The sequence below is a fragment of the Accipiter gentilis genome, chromosome 4, assembly GCF_929443795.1.
Source record: "Accipiter gentilis chromosome 4, bAccGen1.1, whole genome shotgun sequence".
Lineage (NCBI taxonomy): Eukaryota > Metazoa > Chordata > Aves > Accipitriformes > Accipitridae > Astur > Astur gentilis.
The window spans coordinates 29254360-29276359 of record NC_064883.1 but is presented as its reverse complement, the minus strand read 5'-3'; the positions used below and the strand labels follow the sequence as shown (position 1 = coordinate 29276359).

General features: G+C 38.4%; 1 protein-coding gene across 9 annotated transcripts in view; it reads right to left on the bottom strand.

The window, feature by feature from the left end:
* Window positions 1-22000, bottom strand: part of MYO3A (myosin IIIA) — a 146014-nt gene that overhangs the window by 66024 nt on the left and 57990 nt on the right. For all 9 annotated transcript variants that reach the window (XR_007505795.1, XM_049798246.1, XM_049798245.1 and 6 more), the window contains exons 6-9: window positions 7881-7957; window positions 6448-6593; window positions 4804-4869; window positions 4234-4389 (exon numbers count right to left, since the gene is read on the bottom strand). Coding sequence is in view for 8 of the 9 variants with exons in the window: in XM_049798246.1 (XP_049654203.1) it covers window positions 4234-4389; window positions 4804-4869; window positions 6448-6593; window positions 7881-7957 (445 nt within the window). In the remaining variant the exon portion in view is untranslated. The remainder of the gene's footprint in view (window positions 1-4233; window positions 4390-4803; window positions 4870-6447; window positions 6594-7880; window positions 7958-22000) is intronic.

Here is a 22000-nt window from a genome sequence, read left to right as displayed (position 1 = left end):
CATCAATTTGAAAAGACTGAGTGAAAAGAAGTATCAAGATGATTATGAGTCATGAACCCCTCTGAAAAGATGCAAATACCACATTACGAAGCTGCACAATGAAATAGACTTTTCTTGCCATAGCCATGACAAAGGAAACTCTTGCAGAAGCCCAGAGACCTTGTCCTGAAAGTGATTCTCCTCACCAGGAATTCACAGTTCAGTGAGAACCTGAATGCTAACCCCACCACCACCAAATTAATTGCACTTAGTATGCAACTTAGCCTGCTTCACCTTCTCCCTAACGTCAATTTATCTCCTGCAGCTTACTTCATCATTCCAAACAGCAGATTTTAGAGATGTTTCAGTCAAGTTGCTATAGAAAAGTGTTAACATATCAAAGGATATTTTCTCATGCTCTTCCCATTGTAATTTCAGCCCGAGAGCTGAGCTAGGAGAGGTTAAGTTGCAAACAGATACTTTTAGCATAAAGAAGCGATGACTTTAGAGAAAAATGCATTGCATTTGCTCAAAGTAAAAAATTGGAATTTGTAATGAAGCTCATTGCTAGTATTCATGCTTTTTTGAGCCTCAAGTAGCACAAGATATGCTAGTGTTATAAGATTGTTCAGAGGCTACTGAAAAAACAATACAATCTTCCATCACCTTCATTAAGTCTGGAGCAGGTCTACGGCATATTGCCATTTAAAGTTTTATCAGTGTAAGTTGAGATTTTTCTGGTGACTTGGGAGGTTGGTGGGGTCTGTTCCTCTTGCTAGGTGTTTAGAAAGGATGCAGTACAATGCAGAACCTAAAACTAGGTTCCTATTCACTGGAATAACAATAGCAGGAAGGTTCAGAGGGCCCAGTGCAATGCCCTAATAACTCAGTGACTTGTTGATGTTAGAAAATACCTCAGGAACAATGGTGCTAATGGGAGTGACTGTAGGGTGGCCCCACTCTGTGCTTAGAGATCACACACTCTTCCTGAAGCAGACATAGTGCACAAAGATTGGATCTGAAGATCTGGCCTTCTGCGAAAACCTCTGAGAATGAGACATAACCTAACATGATCTCTTCATTTTGAACTGTATCAACTGCGCATTCAGCAAACAACAAGGTAAGATCACAAGCACATCCACAGACTACCACTGCAGAAGGCAGTCAGAACAAAATTACACCTCAGCATGCTGGGCAGAGGGTGATTTGATTTTGAGTGAAAACAGGAATAGTGCACACAGGAAGACCCAGTAGCTGGACCTCAGCTATTAACTTCCAGGCATTTTTCTTTTTTCTTTTGAAATTGAAAACTTTTATAAAAGACTTTATAAAGTCAAATTTGAAGAGAAGAGTAAACACATACTGAGAAAATAACTGGATTCCTTACTTTCAGCATTAAGTTAACATTACCAATTTTCTTGAGTTTATATGCCATGCCTGTTTATAAAACACGACACGGGTAGGAGGATTTCTTCCCTTGGTGCAAGGAAGAGTTCCTTAAACTACCTGCCTCCCAGTGCCAAGAAGCAGGAGAGCTGTGCCTTCAAATTATGGACCAAGAAAGCGTGAGCTGGAGATCAGGAGGGAGCTTTACAAGGAAAGTTGCCAGCAACTGGTCAAAGTTCAGGAATTCCACAGTAGGGCCCTAACATGCCAGTGTAAAAACAGTCCCAGAACAGGATAATCAAGAAAAGAAACCCAGGAGATTTTAAGATGAGACTTTTCCAGGTGACTTGTCATTACACAGCCTATGTCTTTACTCTGAAGCAGATTTACATTGTACTTCTGTACAGACACTGCTTTTAACACCATTTTCTCTGTGCAGACTGAAGGTCAGAAGATACATATGATTAGTATTTAAAGGCTTTAAAAAAAGTATGACTACCAAATTCAAAGATCTTTGTGTAATCTTTTTATCATTCAACAGCAGAAAAACCAAATGTTATTCTGTAGTAACATCCTTTACAGGCCTGAACTTCTAATTTCTTCTACAGTGAAATGATGTACATACTTTACTACAGTTTCAGCTACTGGAAGATAATGTCTGCTTTTCTTGCTTGTACAGAGATAGCAACAGATATTAAGCTGGATATTCTTACTGTTTCTAGGAAAAGGCTAATCTTTTAATGCATGCACTGTTATGAAAGGCAATCTTCCAGCAAATGTAGTCAATAAACATGTTAAAGTTGAAGTGATTATAGGTACAGTGACTGTAAAATGTGATTTTTTTACTTGCAGTTTTTCATACTACCTTCACTGATCTCAGGTATGAAAAGATTTGGTTAAATCAATGCAAATGAAATTTAAACTAGTATCAGCCTACTTGTTAGTATTTTAAACTGCTAAACTGAAATATGGACCAAGCTATTGGTTTAACCATGTGTCCTGGTTTCAGCTGGGATAGAGTTAACTGTCTTCCTAGTAGCTGGTACAGTGCTATGTTTTGAGTTCAGTATGTGAAGAATGTTGATAACACTGATGTTTTCAGTTGTTGCTAAGTAGCATTTAGACTAAAGTCAAGGATTTTTCAGCTTCTCATGCCCAGCCAGCGAGAAAGCTGGAGGGGCACAAGAAGTGGGCATGGGACACAGCCAGGGCACCTGACCCAAAGTGGCCAAGGGGTATTCCATACCATGGGACGTCACATCTAGTGTATAAACTGGGGAGTGGGGGCAGGGGGATCGCCACGCGAGGACTAGCTGGGTGTCAGTCGGCGGGTGGTGAGCAATTGCCCTGTGCATCATTTGTACATTCCAATCCTTTCATTATTGCTGTTGTCATTTTATTAGTGTTATCATTATCATTATTAGTTTCTTCTTTTCTGTTCTATTAAACTGTTCTTATCTCAACCCATGGGTTTTGCTTCTTTTCCCGATTTTCTCCCCCATCCCACTGGGTGGGTGGGGAGTGAGTGAGTGGCTGCGTGGTGCTTAGTTGCTGGCTGGGGTTAAACCATGACACCATGCCATTTAAATTACACCCTTAGTTAAATAGGTAAATACTTTTGCACAGTTTCAGAGAACAAATTATTATCTTCAGAGAGAAAATTCCATCTTCCTTTGGGAAAATTTATGTAGAAATTACACTCAATCAACTGTAAAAGCATAGGTAACTTCATCACATAGTAATATATTCCCTTAAACTCTAGTTCATATGAAGAGTGATTGGTTAATAAAACACAGTGTAAACAGGATGGAGAAAGCACCAATAGATAGTCCCGTTCCTATGCCATTTGACTGCTCTATGCATGTGCCAATTGGGCCGCTTTCTTTATGTTTGTATTGTATAGGAAAAGAAAGTTCATGTAATTTGCTTTATGCAGCATTTACATGAAAAAATGAAAGTATTTGGAAAAAAAAGAATAGGACTTGATAGAAAACAAACATATGAGTTCTATAAAATGGGTAAAAAAGCTCATAATAAGTAATTGACTTAGAAGCTTGATTTTCAAAAATTATTTTGGCTTTGAAAGGACCAGTGTCACAAGTGTTATCAGGATTTCAATTCATATAATTTAGTGTTTTGGACTCATTTTGCCACATTTTGTTTCCCTGTGTTTTATTAATAAATACTTCTTAAAGTCTGGAGTATGTTGCTGGTTTAGTGCTCAGCATTAACATCTGATAAGCTTATTTCAATTCCAGAATCCTTCTGGATTAAGCAAATGTCAAGACTTCACCATATAGAACATATAAATCCTGTCTGAGACTTAAATTTAAGCCAACTGCATAGTTTTTTACTGAAATGCCAGAGAGAAACTACTACTCATCCCATATCCACTTAAAGTCCAAGAAAACTTGAAAATTATAGATTATTTAAAAATATATTTTTTATTATTATCTTCAAAGCACTAAGTAAATAGAAAATTCTCCAAAATTAGAACTGAAGACTGCTGTGTACTAGAAATATGTGTGAAAGGAAATGTGGCAGATTTTAGTAAGCTTTTTCTATACAGAGGATAATGCCAAAATGTCTTTAAAATTTTATGTCCCATTTAAAAAAAAAAAGAAAAAAAATTGTCATCCTTTACCTTGAAAGCACAGGAGCAGTCACACCAGTAGTACATCAATGTACAAAGTACATCATGACGTCCCTCTCTTTCCATTGGCTCTATAGGGGACCCCAAAGATTCAGCTCTCTATTTTTTGGCCAGCTAAAGTTCTGAGAGGTGAATCATTCTCTGAGCGTTAGCCATTCTGAAACAGTGAAAGTATCAAAATTGTCCCAATTGGTCTACTTTTTAGCTACTTTTACCTTGCCTTTTCAGTGACTCCCATTTGTTGATGAACATCAATAAACTCCATGAGTTGCCTTTGTAGCACGTTTTCTCTTCCTTCAATTTGCTTAATAAAATCATGCTGCAAAAGACTAGATACTGTTGGACGCTTCTCATAATCCTTAGTCAAGCACCTGTGCTGGCAGAAAAAGCATATGATCATTGAGGAATCACTGTTAAGTTTTGAAATGCTTGTCTGTAGCTGATTCATGTCTCCATAATAAATACATCCATCTTAATCACAACAGCTCTGTACTGAAAATTGTTAAGATTTCACAGAATTAATGAGTCCAAGAAGTTAAATTACTGGATTTAAAAACTAAATGTTCTTTAAATTAAGAAAAAAAGAAACATCAAGCGTGTTAAAATATTGTTATTTCGTGTTTTAAATCTGGAGCCTCACTTGGAAGTCAAACTGGATATACAGACTAGGCTTTTAAGGAAAAGTGTTAGTAGCAACAGATTTCCACAGAGATTACAAAAATATTTTACACATGACATTTACACATGTTCCATATTCAGCTACTGTGGTCTCAGTTGTTACTCACTTGTTAATGAAGTCATTGAATTCAGGTGACCACAGTTCAGGCTGCTGTAGTGTTGGAGGAGGATTCCTGCAAAGGTCAGTGTGATGATAAGTTAATAAGCTACTCACTTGACAAAAACAATGTGTGAAGGCAGGCTGAGTAATGAGTTTTAGAAGGCCACTGAAAAAAGATATTGATTTCCACTGGTAATAGGAGCATGGGTAGATGATACAATGCCTCACTGGTTCTCCTACTTTACATAACTAATAAGGAGAAATAGCATGGAGATGATCTACCAAGCATAGCTAAGAATCACTATAATTTTTTCAATCAAATCAATAAACAGAAATGAAAGTAACAATGCATTAATCACTATTCACTTGTAATGGCAAGTTTCTCTTTTCAAGCCTGAAACAACATACTTTCTTAAGAGAATTTTTTAAAAGAAATTCTATTTTAAGTTTTCCCAGAAGGACTAAATTAATCAACTTGCTGAATAAAGTGACAGAAAGAACTAGCTCTTTATTAACTATTTCTCATTTATCAGAAGATAATCAGAAGTGAAGGACTAAATACAGTTCTATTATAAATAAATACTGCTACTTTCTTTTCTCTTGTTACAGCTGTTCATTCTAGGTGTTAATTTGGTTCAAATTGTTTTAACAGTTGCCTTCCATTCAAACAGAGGTGCCATTTTCACTGAGTATAGTCATGAAGACAAAAGGAATGACCTATAGACAAGGTGGCTTTTCTGCCTACTTGCAATCAATCGTCATAACTGCTTTTCTTTAAGTGCTGCTTAATGTTTACACTATCACTTTCAGCTTTTACTTAATAGAATGAAAGGGTATTGATCTTATATTTGCTGCAGGGCAGAAAGGTGCCCAGTATTTGCAAGGGTATAAGCCAGACGGTTTTTTGAAGGCCTAGCTGAAAAGACTGACCACAGCAGTTTGTAACTGCTTTTCCCAGAGCAAGTAAAAGTAAGAAGAGCATTCATGCTCTGCTTCAGTGCCAAGTCAGCCAAGATTTCTTAAACTTCAAGGTAATTTAATCTAATCTGGGTGACTTGGTTGAAAAGGACTTGAAGCCCTCATGTATACTATGTGGTCTCAACTGCTGCGGTACTGCTCCGACTGTTAGAATGAAACCCACAAACTGCGGTATGATCATCCCCTACAGACTTCAAGATTGATGTTCTTTGAAATGCTGTAAGTGGCACTTTGGGTACTTTTATCTCCAGCTTCAAAGAAACCACGAAAGAAGTTGCTATTTGCACTGCCCGAGGACAGCAACACTGGAACTGCCAGGAGCAGCAAAAGCTAATGAAAAGTGGTAGCCTAAATGTATGTGAGTGGTGGAACAATACTTTGCTTCAAAGGACATGAGATAACTCTTGAGAACAGGTGTGGGGCCTGTTCACCATGGTGGCATACTCAGACTCTGTATTTCTATCATAAGTCATTGTTTGTAACACAATATATGGGACTCAGCAGAAGCAGAGCCTGCAGAAAATACAGCTGGACAAAGTTTTTCTAACCTCCTCCTCCTCCTCTAAATAATATGAAGAAACTCCACAAACTTATAGTCTAAGTTTGAAGAAAGTAACAGTTAACGAAAAAGTTCAGTCTAACCTGGCAAGAAATAAACACATCAAGACATTACCTTGGTATTTTGAAGAGTGCCCTCATAGGGTGCAAATCAGCAAGGGGTGGATCTCCATCTCCCAACTCTATTGCAGTAATACCCAGTGACCATGCATCACATCTGGCATCATAGGAGCTATCTAGCTGCTGCTCACAGGCAATCACCTGTTGGAATAAAAGATTGGGATGGTCACTGGATGGTCAAATGTCTGAATTTAAGAGTACACCCACAGTTGGGGGAATCTCTTACAAGATGGAGATACTCGGTGAAATACACACACTTGCACACATTCAGCAAGCTAAAGTATTCTGTTGCTGAAAAAAAGCAATGCTTAAAATAGAGACAGCAGGTGTCCATCAACACCAGGTTCTCTGACCAGATGTTCCCTGATCTGACAAAAGGGTGCAAATCCTTGGCTTTTTCAGCTGAAGGTGGTAAACTGCATCCCATGGCTGAGGGAAGTAGAAGGAAATTCAATAACCCTGAATCTCTTTTCTATGGATTATTACTGCAAAATAACTAATGGAGCTATACTGCTCGCTCTATGAAGTGAAACAAGCAAGAAAGCAGAAGCTGAATTCACTGTCTCCTACTAGGTCCTTATTCAGCCAAATCAGCCAATTTTAAGAGCAAGCAAATTTCTCAACAGTATTACAGCAAATGTATTTAACTTCGTATACATTTCAGCTCATCCAGAATGCTGGATGAATCTAGAATTTTTCATCCTATTAGCTACAGCTCTAAACCAACGTTTGTGCTGTTAGCTACATGGCTAGACCAACGTGTATAAACAGAGTATGTTTATAAAAATACATATGTATAAACAGAATAGTTTCATATGCTATAAATAGATGTATATGCACATGTTTGTGTATGCACAAATAGAGTAAATACATAGGCTTATTTATAACGAAATATTTTTCCTGCCTCAGCTTAAAATGTATCTTTATATGCTTCAATTTCAGGCCAGAAAAATCTCCAAGTACATAGTACATCTTATTCATTCATAATAACCTCTTCCATTTCTTGCTGTCAGCTATGGATACATAGTATTAAAAACTTTCCAGGTGTAGAAATAAAAAAATAAAAGCTATAATGTATCACACTACCACCCTGGGCTTCTTCCATCCATGGGAAGATGAGATACCTACAGTTTCAGGACTTGGAAGGCTGGCAAGGATCAATGGTAGTACTCTCTCCTCTAACATTTTAGTAAGCAATTCAACATCCTGCTCTCTGGCTCTAACCTTGTAATTCCAAAACCAAACTCCATTTTAACTTGATCCTTGCAAACGTAGAAGAAAAAAGGTTTAAAACACTTTTTTAAAGGACGTTGCTATTTCATTTGGTGAAAGGACCAGCGGTCAGAAAGAAAGACAAAGAAAGAGCAGAAACGCAGAATGTGGCAGCTTGAATACCAATGACAAAATGTTTTGAAACATGAATCTAACCTCTGGAGCCATCCAGAATGGGGTGCCCACGGAGGTGTTCCGACGGAGACGAGTGCTGGTCAGCTGAGCAGACACACCTGGAGGAACGAAGGGAAGCTATAACCAGAGCAACTGCTATTTCCATCCAAGACAGCCCTTCTGAACGGTGACATCCTTGTCTTGTCATGCTACAACTTCCTCTGCAGATGAATCTCAAATACATCTTTCCAGTTCTCTGGAAAGGGAAGCCCAGCCCTCAGAGGTACTCAGCACTTCAGCAGAGGTTCTCCACATCCTTTGTTTCCAGTGACTTCAGCAGGACTGGGATTTAGTCCTAAATGAGTGTTTCATTAGTAATCTGACTCCATATATTTTGACCGGCTCATTACAGTTTTTCTATATCCTGTTTTAGGAGAGCAGTAAAGCACTTTAGGGGGAAAAAAAAAAAAGTACTGTACCTTCCACAGATTCTGTTTTTCTTTTAATGCTCAGTACTGACACTAGACCTCTGTTTCATTATTTATATATTTCAGGTTGAACACTATAAAAGATACTTATCCTCATCTTTTAGCTGCTCTGCCATAAAAAAGAAACAATAAAACAGTGAAACCTCAAAAATTCTTACAAAAACAGAAGTCGCTCCATGCTCAAAGCACACTCTCAAAGCAACATCAAATGCCTGCAAATCAGCTTTGTAACATGAGCTGTAGTTTAAGGCATTAACTATTTCAGGCCAAGAGCTGGAAAGTGAACTCTGAAGTCTAAAGATTCCTTATGATTTTAAATTAAAAGACACTGAAATATCAGGAATTCGAGTGGACTGCAGCACACTTCTGACCAGCCTGCCACCAATTTCCTTCCTTACAAAATAAGGGTGTATTGGTTGGAAATATCTCCAGTGTGGGCAGAGGGTAGAGTACAACACATGGAGAAAACCAGCCCCTCAGCTAGCATGTCCTGAACTATTATGGATTTATGAGTCACAATCAACTGTGAGGTCCACATGTGGAGAAAAACAGCCCCCCCTCCACTAGCAAGACCTGAACTACTATGAATTTGACTAATAGCCAGCTGTGAGGTCCACCAGAGGCATATTCTGGAAGTGCCTGGTAGGTATGTGGATGGCAAGAAAGGTGCTGTGTTCTACTCTTGTTCCAACCTCAGTCTGATTGACACTGAAGCTCACTTATTTTGCCTTCATACATACATCTGCTTTCTCTTTAAAAAAGTAAAAAGCCCCAGTTTTTCTCTGTGAGCGCCATTTCAATATTCTGAAATACAAGAAGCTCCAGTGAGTACCACTGGCCAGTTTCAACTCTGTATTGTCTGGTTTGAACATGCTTAACCTTGTCTTCCTGAATACCCTGCAGATGGTTCATAACAGGAGCAATTCACATTAACCGCACAGTGGAAACAGTAACTAAACCTCTGTCTGGATAGAATTTGATCATTTTGGTTTTTTTCAGTGGTGGTCAAGAAACCATAGAGGGCTTGATCTGTTTTTGCACTCTGAAGCTATGTGTTCAGCTCTGATTCACAAAATATTTGCATTTGTCTGTCACAGAAATGTAGATCACTGCTGAAAATAAGGCAGCAAGAAAGATCCCACCTGTTCTTTGAGACAAACGCAACCACTGCTTTTGTGGCTGCCTCCCTCTAGTCTACTCCAGCCTTGAGAAAGTTGAATCTTTCTCTCTCCATGCCTGCAGAAAGTCCAATACACAGTGTTTGCACCATGGAAAGCTGGACAATGTGAGTCTTAGCACAAAGTCCATCAATCCTGCTTTGGCTCAGCTAAGCAGGGGCTTTGGTTTTGCTGCCTCAAGTTGTCTGAGGTCCAGCATCCGGCTCACAGTCTGCGGCTGTTCAAGCCCTCAGCAAAACACGTCATTCAGAAAACAAGGAGTAAGCACACATCACCACAGGTCTGTCACTGTTGCAGTGATGCCAACAGACATCATTACATGATCCTTGGTTTTGGAGGGAGAGGAGGCTACTCTCCCCTTTCCCTTTCTACACGTTGTAGGAGTCCCCTGTGCTAAGCAATTTTTTGCAGTCTCGGACGAGGAAATGGGATTCATATCTGCAGGCAAAGAAATGCACTAACTAAATTTTTATGATTCCAGTGTCATATTTTATAAATCATCATAACTTTCGGTAGAGATAAGGAACAAAATATAAAAGGGACATTACAATCTTATCTGTCTATGCACTGTTGTGTTTTTTTTCTCTTTGAACTGTAATTATTAAATAAACTGAAGGGGTTTTTCCCCATCCCCCTTTTTTTACTTCAGTAAAAACCTGATTTAATTTGAGTTGTTCACCACTACTTTCTTTAGGTTCTTGGGGTTTTTGTGTGCTTTTTGTTTGTTCGGTTTTTTATTCTTTTGCTCTTAGCAGTAAAGTGGCATTTCAGATTATGGAGTGTAGGTCTTATGACAAATGATATTTCCTTGGGCTTTTTCTGTGTATAGAGGAAGAGTATGTAATTCCACACTTAGTAACATTTCTTCCAGCATTTCAGTAACCAGTCAAGCATACAGCTGGCCAGCTTTTTTTAACTTGTATATTTTCTAATGAAAACATCTTGCTCCTCCTGCTTCCCCTTTACTACTGCTTTGTTGCAAAATGAATCAAGTATTCTCCTAAGAAAATCTAAAAATATGTCACAAAGCAGTGTTTTATTACACGCAAATTGTAAATCTTATGAAAGTGAAAAGCTTAATAAGTGCATTAATAGTACCAATGCACACAATACCCAAAAGAAAATATTGTGCATACAGTTGGAAAAAGGCTTTTTTTTTTTTTCTTTTTCTTTTTTTCAGGCATTAGTTTACTAGTAAAGACTGGAAATTAGCAGACTGACACCATGAGTATTAGTCAAGCTTTTCATTGCAAAAACTGGCATACTGGAATAACGTTGAAAGTAAAGCCACCTACTTATAACCTTAGCACTCAATAAAAGAAAAACAATGCAAAAATAAGCTCCCTATTATTAGGAAAGATTTGCCTCATAGTAGTGCCCAATCTGAGCAGACACTGTTCTGATCTAAATTGGGAGGCTGTACAACATCGTTTTATGATTACATCCTGTGACAGAAGTATGCACATTTTACTAGTTGATGCTCATGGGGGAATGTCGAGCCCTACCCAATTCTACTAGATTCACATTTGGCACACAGCAGGGAGACTGTATTCCCAACATGCTAGCCACTGTTATTCATACATAAAAACACAGACCCTACTCCAAAGGGCTTACACTCTAGCTATCACACTGCCTCTGGCTACCTCTTCCATAACCCTTCTGCATCTGTGCCTTCAGTGTCCACTTCCCTACCTAAGCATCCTCTTTGTGACCTTCTTTGGATTAAGAACCTGCAACTCGATCATTCCTCAAGCTAGTCTCTACACCAAAAGCTGCACACACTGTTAACCTTGCAGATCTAAACAGGCTGAAATGCTTTGAATTATTTCCCAACATTTTTTTAATCTCCTAGAGAAACAGATGTAAAACAGCAGCAGCATCTTACACCACATTCCCCTCAAGCCCGCTGGCAGATATGTTTTGGCATTCCTGTTCCATGCTGTTTGCTGCAAAAAGTTGCCTCTCCTTCCTTGCCCCTCTGCCCAATGGTGTGAAGGCAGTCAGTCTCTCATAAATCATTCAAGCCCACCTTTTTACTAGATCTGGAGGCAACAGGTCCTAACAGTTTAAGGTTTTCCTTTAGCACCCTAAGCTTCACTTTGGGAAGAAGCCACTATTCTTGTCAGGATGCAGACAGGGAAGCAGCTACTTCCCACCCAACAATGGTGGGGTCATAACTCAACTTCTCTGTAATTGCTATTATCTTTGACACTGTCTCATTTTTTGTTTGCTTCTTTCAGGTTGTATTGGTGTAATGGTACATATACAGACAGGATAATTTCAGACAGATCAGCTGAAATGCATACAAAATGCTTAAAAAATAATACACATAACTCCTTCATACTCCATAATGACAAAAGACAACAGGGAAAGAACAAGATTAAAACAAAGCAATTCTGATAGTCCAAATGGCAAATGTCACAACACACCAGGTGTGTAGTAACCACATGCAACTGTACTGCAAGTATGATGGCATCCCCACTAAGACTGCAAAGGGAGATCAGAGATCTTCTCCCAAGTTTAATTACTTAGCATGGATAGAAAGCATAAAGATATTTCATAGAAAATGTTACTAACATGCCGTAAGGACACAAGCGGTTGATCACTTTACAAGAGATGTTTCAGAACCTTTTTGAAACAATGTCAATACTCAGAAATCCTTATAGACTATCAGCTGACCTCAAAACCAAAGTTTTAAATGAAAAAAGCACAGAGGCAATATTGTTTCCTTGGGTGAGCTGTTGACAGAAAAGCATGCTTGAGAACTTCTGCGCAGTGATAAGTGCTCAAATTAAATCTAGAACTAAAATTGGGTTCCGGCCCATAAGATGGAAATAAGGAAATAGGAAACAAAGTTGAAATGAGAAGCCAAAAAATTTCCAGCAGCATTTTATGTTGAAAGGTGTTACGTTATGCTACAATGAAGTATGACTTCCTTTTCATAAATCCATTCTGCCTACTCCCAATCATCTTCTTGTCCCTCATAGGTTTAGAAATTATTACCAGGATTATTTGCTCCATCACCTTCCCAGGGATCAAAGTGGGGCTGACCAGACTGTAGTTCTCTGAATCCTCCTCCTTGAAGATAGGAGTGACAATAGGTTTCTTCCAGTCCTCAGGAACATCCCCCAGTCTCTAAGACCTTTCAAAGATTATCAACAGTGGCCTTACAATGACATCGGCCAGCTCCCTCAGCACTCTTGGGTGCATTCCATCAGGTCCCATGGACTTGTGTACATCCAATTCATTTAAATCCTCCCTAACCTGATCCTCCTCCACTGAGGGTAAGTTTTCCTTGCCTCCAGACTTTCCCACTGGTCTCAGGGATCTGGGATTCCTGAGGGCCAGTCTTACAAGTAAAGACTGTGGCAAAGACGACACTGAGTACCTCAGCCTTTTCTGTGTCCTTTGTCACCATGTCCCCTGTCTTTATGTATTATTTTAACGCACGTGGGTTTTTAACGATGAAAACGATAGTTTCCCAGACACTCAGGAAAACACACACCACAGATGCAAATCTTAAAATGAAATAGGGCATACCCAAAATATAACCTAACGGCCCTTTACAACTCCGGGCAGATCAAAAGCTTAGTATCCAAGAAGACCATGTATATGAACTGCCTGGGAGATGAAAAATCCATGGTGTTTACTACAAAACCAAGAGACATGGAGTAAAAAGGGGATAACCAAAGTTCATCTGTACTATGAAATATAGGGTGATACAAATGGAAACTAAAGGAATTAAAGTCCAGTGGCTTTCACAGTAAACTCACCACGAGGGTTAAAGACAAAGAAAAGGCATTTTTAGGCATATAAGGAACAAAATGAAAATCCTAAATCAGATACAGAATCATTACAAGGTACATACTGATAGTAAAAGAGCAAACAGTGACCTTAAAAAAAGCAGAACATTCACTGCATCTGTGAGATTCATAATCTTTTTAAACAAAAGGTTTTCATACAGCTTCTTTAAGAAACCCGAGAACTTTTGTATTACAAGGGATCGGGCAGGATGGTGTGGCAGTGTACTCTTAGCTTCCCTTAGTCTACGATTGTGACTGCACCCTTTCTCCATGGCCTCCAGTAGAGCAGGTGACCACGGGCTGCCCTCCACACGCTCCTGACAGTTCAGTGCGGCACGAGGCCAATGATTCTAATCAAATCTCATGCTTCAGGGCTTCAGCTGGCTTCCTGAAAGGGATGCACAGGAGCATTTGTTTTCCTGACACACAATTGGCCAGACGTATTTAGATAGGAGAACCAGTGTTCTCTGGAGCCTCAGGGTTTTGTGCAGCTACACACAATCTGGTGCAGTATGCTGGTGAGGAAAGTCCTCCTTCTTAGATGCTGCCTTCCTCACGTATTAGATTTCAAACTGACTGCCACTTTTGAGACCCAAAAAGCACTTTTTTCCCTGTATGACTGGGAAAACCCTGGAGATTTTTCTCCTTTTTATATGACATGGTTTTCCTGTTAAGACCATCTGGGTTACTGGCAACATCTATGCTGATGAGACAGAATATTTAAAATACCTAAGGACTGGAATACTTCAGTACAAATGAGTCATTGGGTTCAACTTTCAGGTAAAAATGAACGGGGTTTAGTATACACAGGTGAGACCAGAGGGCTTCTAATAATCTCAAGAGATTACTATTTTGTGACCCATGAGAAAACCAAGAGGAAGTGTTTGCTGGCCAGAAAGGGCTATTTTCTCACTTCATGTGTCTGGCATATGACATCAGCTTTCTGTGTCAAGCTTCTTTAATGTTTAAGCCACCAGTGACACCTTTATGTGAATTAGTAGAAGAAAATATTTGAAAGACCAAGTGAACAGCTTATCCTGGATACAGCATTTGGCCACATGATATTTTTTTTTTTTTTGTTACTGGACAGCACAAAGGTTTTCATTCACACATGGCCCATAAAATAAATTTTTAAGGACTAAGCCTTCAACAAAGAATCAAACATTCAACAATGAAAATACTCCACAGCTCAAGTCAATGCAATCCATCTTATCCCTGCTAACCCTGGTTTGAAAAATTTGGAATTATTACTTTGATTGGGTTCAAAGCAGTTTGACAAACTGCTCATGAAGAAAGTGTTCTTCAAAGTCTTTTACTTTTATTGGATTCTGCCATAGTTCCCTAGTAAATGCTTTTTAGAAGCAACATGTGAATGTCATGCTATACAGTATGCAGAAATGACAACACAATAATAGTCTAGTTTTGATCTGAATCAGTGAAGCAGACAGCTTTATTATGGATGCATGCTAGAATGACTAAGGCAAATACAAGTCTTGCTATGATTCATTGCTTAAAGTAAGCTAAGGGCAGAAAAAAATATTTTATTTTTGAATACTTTCAGATTAAATTATTTTAATTAATTGTTTCACTTTTGCAGAATGATTCAGACCGCATTAATAGCTAATGCAGTGCAAGAAGAAAGAGACGCAATTGGATATTCTGACTACTCCAGAATAAGAAATCTACAAAAGTTTGGTAAACTATACTCAAGGTCATGCTGAGCTCCTCTTCAATGTCAGCAGTAAATGCGAGGCTGGGAACCATGATATATATTAAAAGGGACAGAGATTAAAATGTCCTTCCCCAAAATGCCCCAATACTCCAACTTGGATCACTCACAATTGACTTCTCAACCTATTCACTGAGCACGAGGTGGCTCTAGACTTCCAATCCATTGCAGCCCGACCTGGACTGCATGCATTTGCAGCATAGCCCTGTGAGCCTTCTCCCTCTCCAATGCCACGTGCCACACAAGGCTTGCTAAACTGATCTGTGATCAGCCAACAAACTGCATCTATCAGGCCTGTTCGTGGCAGGGAGAGGTCATAGCACTGTGTCACAGCAAGGGAACAAGAGAGTTAGTGAGGTGTCACGATGAAAGGATGAAGATCAGTGCTGTGGTTCCCTCCCCAACCTCTAACCCAAGGTTTCAAATGCTTTCCCCACAAGACCAGCAGAAGGCTCCCTCATGCATCAGAAAACCAGGAGAGGTGAGCAACTAGGCAGATGGAACTCTTAAGATGGAGTCTTATCATGGACTCATTAATGACTTTGAGATTGTCCCTATTACTTTGGACGTGCTGTACAGTGTAACTGATTTTACTACTCTTGCTTTGTCATTATAGCAGCTGCTGGCTCATCTACACTTCAAAAACACAACTCGTTTAGTATAATCACAGAATTTTAAATATTTTGGCCTGTATTTCTGTATCAGAATAGGCATGAATATGATGTAATAAAACATAACAAAACCACCTATGCATTCTAACTTACGTTGATCAATTGTTACTGATCACTAGTAGTTGTAAAGCATTACTAATATTCCATAATTGTAAGAAAGAAGTAGCACACCACTACTAAGTCACAAAAGAGAACGTTGGCAGAACTACTACACACTCTTTGGGAAAAAAAAACCCAAGAAATGTATTTTATGAACTCAACTGAATTATGAAATGACCTTAATACTTTCATTTAGTATTGCCTAAATTAAATTATGTATGCATTTTAAAGTAAAGATAGAGTTAATCTAAAAATACACTACCAGAAAGATTGTCTTATAATTGGCTTGTTTCACTAAATTGCAATTTGGTGAAATTGCAATACAGAAATGCCAGCATTAAGATTTCCTTGGCTCTTAACTTTGGATGACTTTAAATATTAGCTTTAAAAGAAGAATGACCATCCTCTCCATAACAAAATAATAACCCTACTATATTCCAAACACAAAAGCTGACCTCTATTTACCTGCAGTTTCCAAACTACATGGAAAAAATAGTTCCAGTATTAAACAAAGTAATGTCAGTTTTCAGTATGTCTAAATAAAGCAATACAGTACTCCCTCCCTCAATCAGTTTTTTCCCCAATGAGTCATACTCAGCAGAAATCTCTAGTTGACTTGGGCTACTATACATCCAGGATAAAACCGTGCTATCTGAAACTGCATTTGTAATGCCAAGACAATAGTCACACACAGCTTCTAAATCCAACACTTGTAACATTTGAAACAAAAGCAGAAAAATGCAAACTAAGCATGTTTGAAGTACAAAAATCACCTTACCTTCATTATATATTCCATTACTGTTACAATACATGTTTTAATTATGCAATCCCTTTATCCACAGTACGAAAGGAACCCTTGAAGTCATTATTCTATTAACTGCATGCAGAACAGCTTGTAATTTTCCACCATCTGCCAGCAGCAGTGAGGTTACATTACCTTCTTTCCACGTCTTCCACTGGAACCTGCTTTACCTATAAAAAAACCTTACATCTTTCCAATATATTGCTTATCCAAAGACTCTAATGATGGAGAGTTTTAGATACCATTAATGAAATGCCTAAGATGAAACTGAAAATGGACAGTGCCAATCTTTTTCAATATCCCCTTTCCCACAGTGACAGTACTAGGCAAACTGGGGGAAATCATGGGATCTCTTGCAGTTAGAAATATACTTGAATTTCAAAGATTTAATGAGTCCTCCAACATTTTATTTTCATTATGTGAACTTGAATATTTCTAATATCCATCTAGATGTCCGAGGTTGGGGGTTTTTTTCCCAATGACCTTTCATGGTAATAATGTCAACAGTCTAATTACATGTGGTATGAAAGTATGTTTTCATTTGATGCATAGAAGGACATGGCCTCCAGCAAGGAATAGTGCTGCTGGAAAACTATGCATTTGCCTAAGTGCTGGAATACAATTTATATTTACATTTCTTCTGGACATTTCCAAGGCAACAGCTGCTCATCCTGAGATATTTCTAGTCTGTAACAGTAGGCTTCAGCAGTCCCATAGAAGTATGAGCTACCCGTACTCTTGTTCAAGACTACCAGCCTACAAGGTCAACCCTCAAAAACATAGCTGAAGAGGAATTTTCCGTCAGCATTACACTCTCCCCTTTTTAGCTAAAAGAATCACTTGCCATGTGATGTTTCAAAACTTTTAGTGGAAAAATGGTTCTTTCCTCCATGACTCCCCACATGTCAGCAACCTGTCCAGTTTGCTGATAGGGAGTTGTGTCCTTTAGGATCCTCTTCTTTCAGTAACATATAAGCGTGAAAAGCTCTGGCTTTCAAGCTCCCAGGCTCACTGCAATGGCAGGAGATTTCAGAAACATATCAAATCTTTCAAAATGAAATGTCACTTGGACTTTTTCAGACCAAAGTTAAAATAACAACAATAATATAGCTAAGTTTCTTTTCTCCCATTTTGGAACAGCACATTATTTAACATCTCAGAATTTCTAAATGGGTATTGTGTCTTAGACTAACATTATTTAATGCATGAAAGGCCCTGTGCAGCATCCTGATTTAAAGAAAATAAATTGAATTGAGAGGTACTATTCAAAGAAGCAAGTATTTGTCAGCATAAGCAGATGTTATACACTCAGCTCCCTATGAAATATGTTACACATTGTAAGATGCAGATGAATATATGAATTTTTATTACAGATGAGGTGTGCTATGTGTGCAAGTGACTTCAGGACAGTTTTTTAACTGATATAACAAGGTCAGACACTGAAAGATATTTAGGCAGTAAAGGCTGCAGATAAATTTGTCACAAGACTTGCAAAAGGTACCTAGCATTAAATTAATTTGGATTTACATGCTAGAAGTTTTTGAAAAGTTTATTAGGTGCTTTTCTGCACCTTTAGTGGCTAAAATTTCTTTTGAAATCTGGTCCTCTAACATCAATCTGCTGCAAACAACCAGAATTCTGAGAAACAGATGTAAAACATTTCCTTCCCAGAACACTAATAAGCAACTGTGAATATAATTATTTATAAAAAGGGAATATGGTTCACACCTTGCTTGCCTCCAACTCTTTTTATACAATACATTATATAGCTGTCACCCTTTAAAGTGCTGCAGGGAATTTAATGTAAACGTATCTTTTTCTATCAAATTTCTATCCTATACTGAAAACATAGCAGCTACAATTGAATATAGCTATTTATTATTTGTATTGATGCAGTAGAGGATGCTCCTTGCTTAAGAGCATAATTGCTGCATTTCTCAGCCGTAAGATCCTTCCCCAAAGGTTTTCTACCAGAACAGCTTAACAGCTAATTCCCACAAATGTTCAGGTAGCAAAACTGCCTTCAGTCAACTTTATTCTCTTACAAGGAAAATATGGACTTTTAATGTATCTAGAAGTTTAATGAATTCAGGGACTGAATGTGTGATCATGGGATGTGCTTACAGTAGATCCCCTTGGCTGCTACTCATTATCTGTAGTAAAAAAGGATGATTTTATTTATCTCTGCTGATCTAAATTATCATACTGGATGGATGTGAGGAGAGAGGATGCTTCCCTGGTAACAGGTTATCAAACTTCTTGTGGCTTGGACAGTTTAAACTAAAACGTCTATCTTGCAGCTCCTTCATAAGCAATTGAGCTCCAGAAGCATTGGTGTGGAGATGTTATAAACTCATTTACTTGATTTGATCATTAATCTATCAACTGGGATTGGGTGTTTCTTAGATACAAGAATATTACTGGGGTGATTAAGCAGAATATTACAGCAGAATTTTAAGAGAAAGCAAAAATTTCACTCTTCAAAGCAATTTGGGTGACGAACTGCCATGGTATTCTTTCAAAGTCTTTCTCATCTCTTTAACTATCAATACCTCTATGAAAGGCAAATCGTTCAGACTGTTAGCCTGGATTTTGGGAGAGCTCTTCCACACACTTTCTGTGTCACCTCAAGCAACTCAGTCTCTCAAAGTTTCAGATCCCCAGCTGTTAAACTGGGATTTATAGTAATTTACTTCCTCGTAAGTGTTGTGAAGGTCATCCATTATAGACTCTGCAGTGTTCAGAAACTATGGTCACAGCATACGTAAATGTCTATGACACAACAACCATAAGGCAATGTGTAATAAACTGTGTCACAAAATGAAGCTTCTAGAAAGTCAGTACTGCTGCGCAAGAAAGGACTGACAATGGTGGTACACTATACACCAAGTTCAAAGAGCAGAAAAAGAACAGAGGAAAGAAAAGCCATTCTCAAAGGTGATTTAATTCACTGAAAGTTAACTGTTTTTTTCACTTAATGGCTCTTAAAAATTTCCTAACTCTACTTTAAACAAAAAAGGACAAAAAAAAGACACAAGTTCCAAGTTATATGACCACACAACACATACAGACTGAGAATAGGTCCTTTTCTAGTATTGTGCTCCGTAGGAGACTTCACAGGTCCATCATCCAGATACAGGTTTTATGCACCTGTTTACATGAAAACCACCATAAAGAGTATCAGGGGAGGAGAGCAAAGGGTTCTTCAGGAACATCTCATCATCAGCGAGCATGCAGGAGAATGCCACAGACAAAATTACCTTGGGAAAGACTCACTTCCTCTGTCAAGTGTGTTTGGTGGTTGATCCACTGCCTCTGTTCCCCTATCCACAACAGAAAAGCTGTGTGCATGCTAGAAAGGGCTGTGTGATTATTTGGGTTGTTTTTGTTTGTTTGTTTGGCCTCATGTAGTAATTGGCTCAACCTAAACCAAAAATTTTGCTTCCACTGAGTATTTACTGGGAGAAAAGGAGATTGCGCCTGCATGTCTATCTCATTCTGTAGCCTGCAGATTCACAGGCTTATATAATAAAAGATGGCTATGAGTTTCAGTCCCTGATCCAATAAACGTTTATGTACAACAGTCTGTAGCAGTGCCAACATGAGAGATTTTGATCAACTCACATTCCTGGCTAAAAAATACTCTTGGAATCTGATTAATGTGGGTTTAAATCCTCTTAAGTAGAAGACACAAATCTCCCAAATCCCAGCTGAATACCTTAAACATCAGCCTGAAGGGTGAATGGTATGGCTTGCATGATGATTTTGTGAAGACTATAAATTTTTCCCATTTGAAACTACTTATTATTGGCTTCAGATTGGGGGGGTGGGGTGGGGTTGGGGGGGGCGAAAAAGCCAGAGAAAATTTCTATCTGTTCCTAAGTTAAGGTGCAGTTCCTATATTCCTTAGAGAGGAAGGACTGCATATATTCAGGCCCCTCTTCGACCCACATAAATGTGTGTATGTATGTTTGTTTCTTGCGCACGTTCTCATCTGCGCTTTGGCATCACAATTTTTCCCACAAGATTTCAAGATTATTTTTCAATTACAGCCTTAGCAGTAGATTGCAGTAACTGGGGAATAAAGAATTCAGGTCCTCATCCCTACAGCTTGTATGTTTTGACATCTGCATAAGTGAATTAATTTTCAGAAGCATCGATCCTCCACAGCTCTAATTGCCTTCAGCACCTTAAAAAAATTAGTATCCACAACACATTAAAAACTTGTGGGCAAAAATATTGATTTTGCCTCACATTAAAGTTCCAGACTATCAGAAAATACTAGTAAGTGTACGGCAGATAATTTAGGAAGTCTGAAGGCTCTTCAATGGAAGATTTTATCTGAAGAATAAAATAATGAATTTTCATGAATTTTCATTTTAATATATGTATTTTCAGAAGAATTAGTAACCCTAATAGTTGTGGGGTTTTGTATGTGAAACAATGAGAGTTGCATAAATACAATCTACTGGCAAGAAGACTATTGGGACTCCTGGGACTAATATTGGGACTATTGAGACTAATCCCATGATTAGTTTAAACAACTGTTATGTATCAATTGAATAAATCTCATAACAAAATAGTACGGTAAAGGAAAAATAAAGATTTTTCAATCTGCTGAATGGAATCATGATATTTACAATTGTCTGCTATGCTGTGAAGTAGTGACCAATAAACTGAATTTAAACATTAGAAGATGGTGTGCTACCAGAGGATAATAGTTCGTAATAACTAGCACTGCAAATTTTTATACCTCCCTTATATAAAACAAGAGTCAATACACTTTTAAGGCAAACCACTGCGGTATGGCTGATAATAACAGGATGCATCCACTTACCTGTGTCTCTGCTTTTCCCTTTTGGTGGTGAAACCAAATGACAGCATTCAACAATCACTTTAGGCCTAACAGACTTGAACAGATGCTTTCATTAAATGCCAGTTCTTAGGTTTAGACTTACCAAAAGTATGCTGTTAGTCTTCCCAGACTTTGGAAAGTAAGGATTACCTACATAATATCTCCCCCTCTACTGCCTTCAGGTAGTATCTCTTGTTCTGCTTCTAATCAAACTAATGAAGTATATGTGACTGAGGTGGAGCTCTCTCATTCTTCACAATATCTAGGAAGTTTTAAATCCTCTCATATACAACATGAAGCTTTTGCCTATCAGCTCCTAATTTCACTGAACCAGCACACAGTCCTAGAGGACCTAAACACCAACCTTATTTTGAACCCTATTAACTCACTTTGCCACTTCACTTACTGTGTATGCCCCAAAGCATTTGGCACTTACTACCATCGTATTGTAACTTCTATTTGTTAGCCATGCTATCAAAACCACATTAGCAGAATTGCTGGAAAAACCAAAGTTATAAAAACACCAAGTCTGTGACT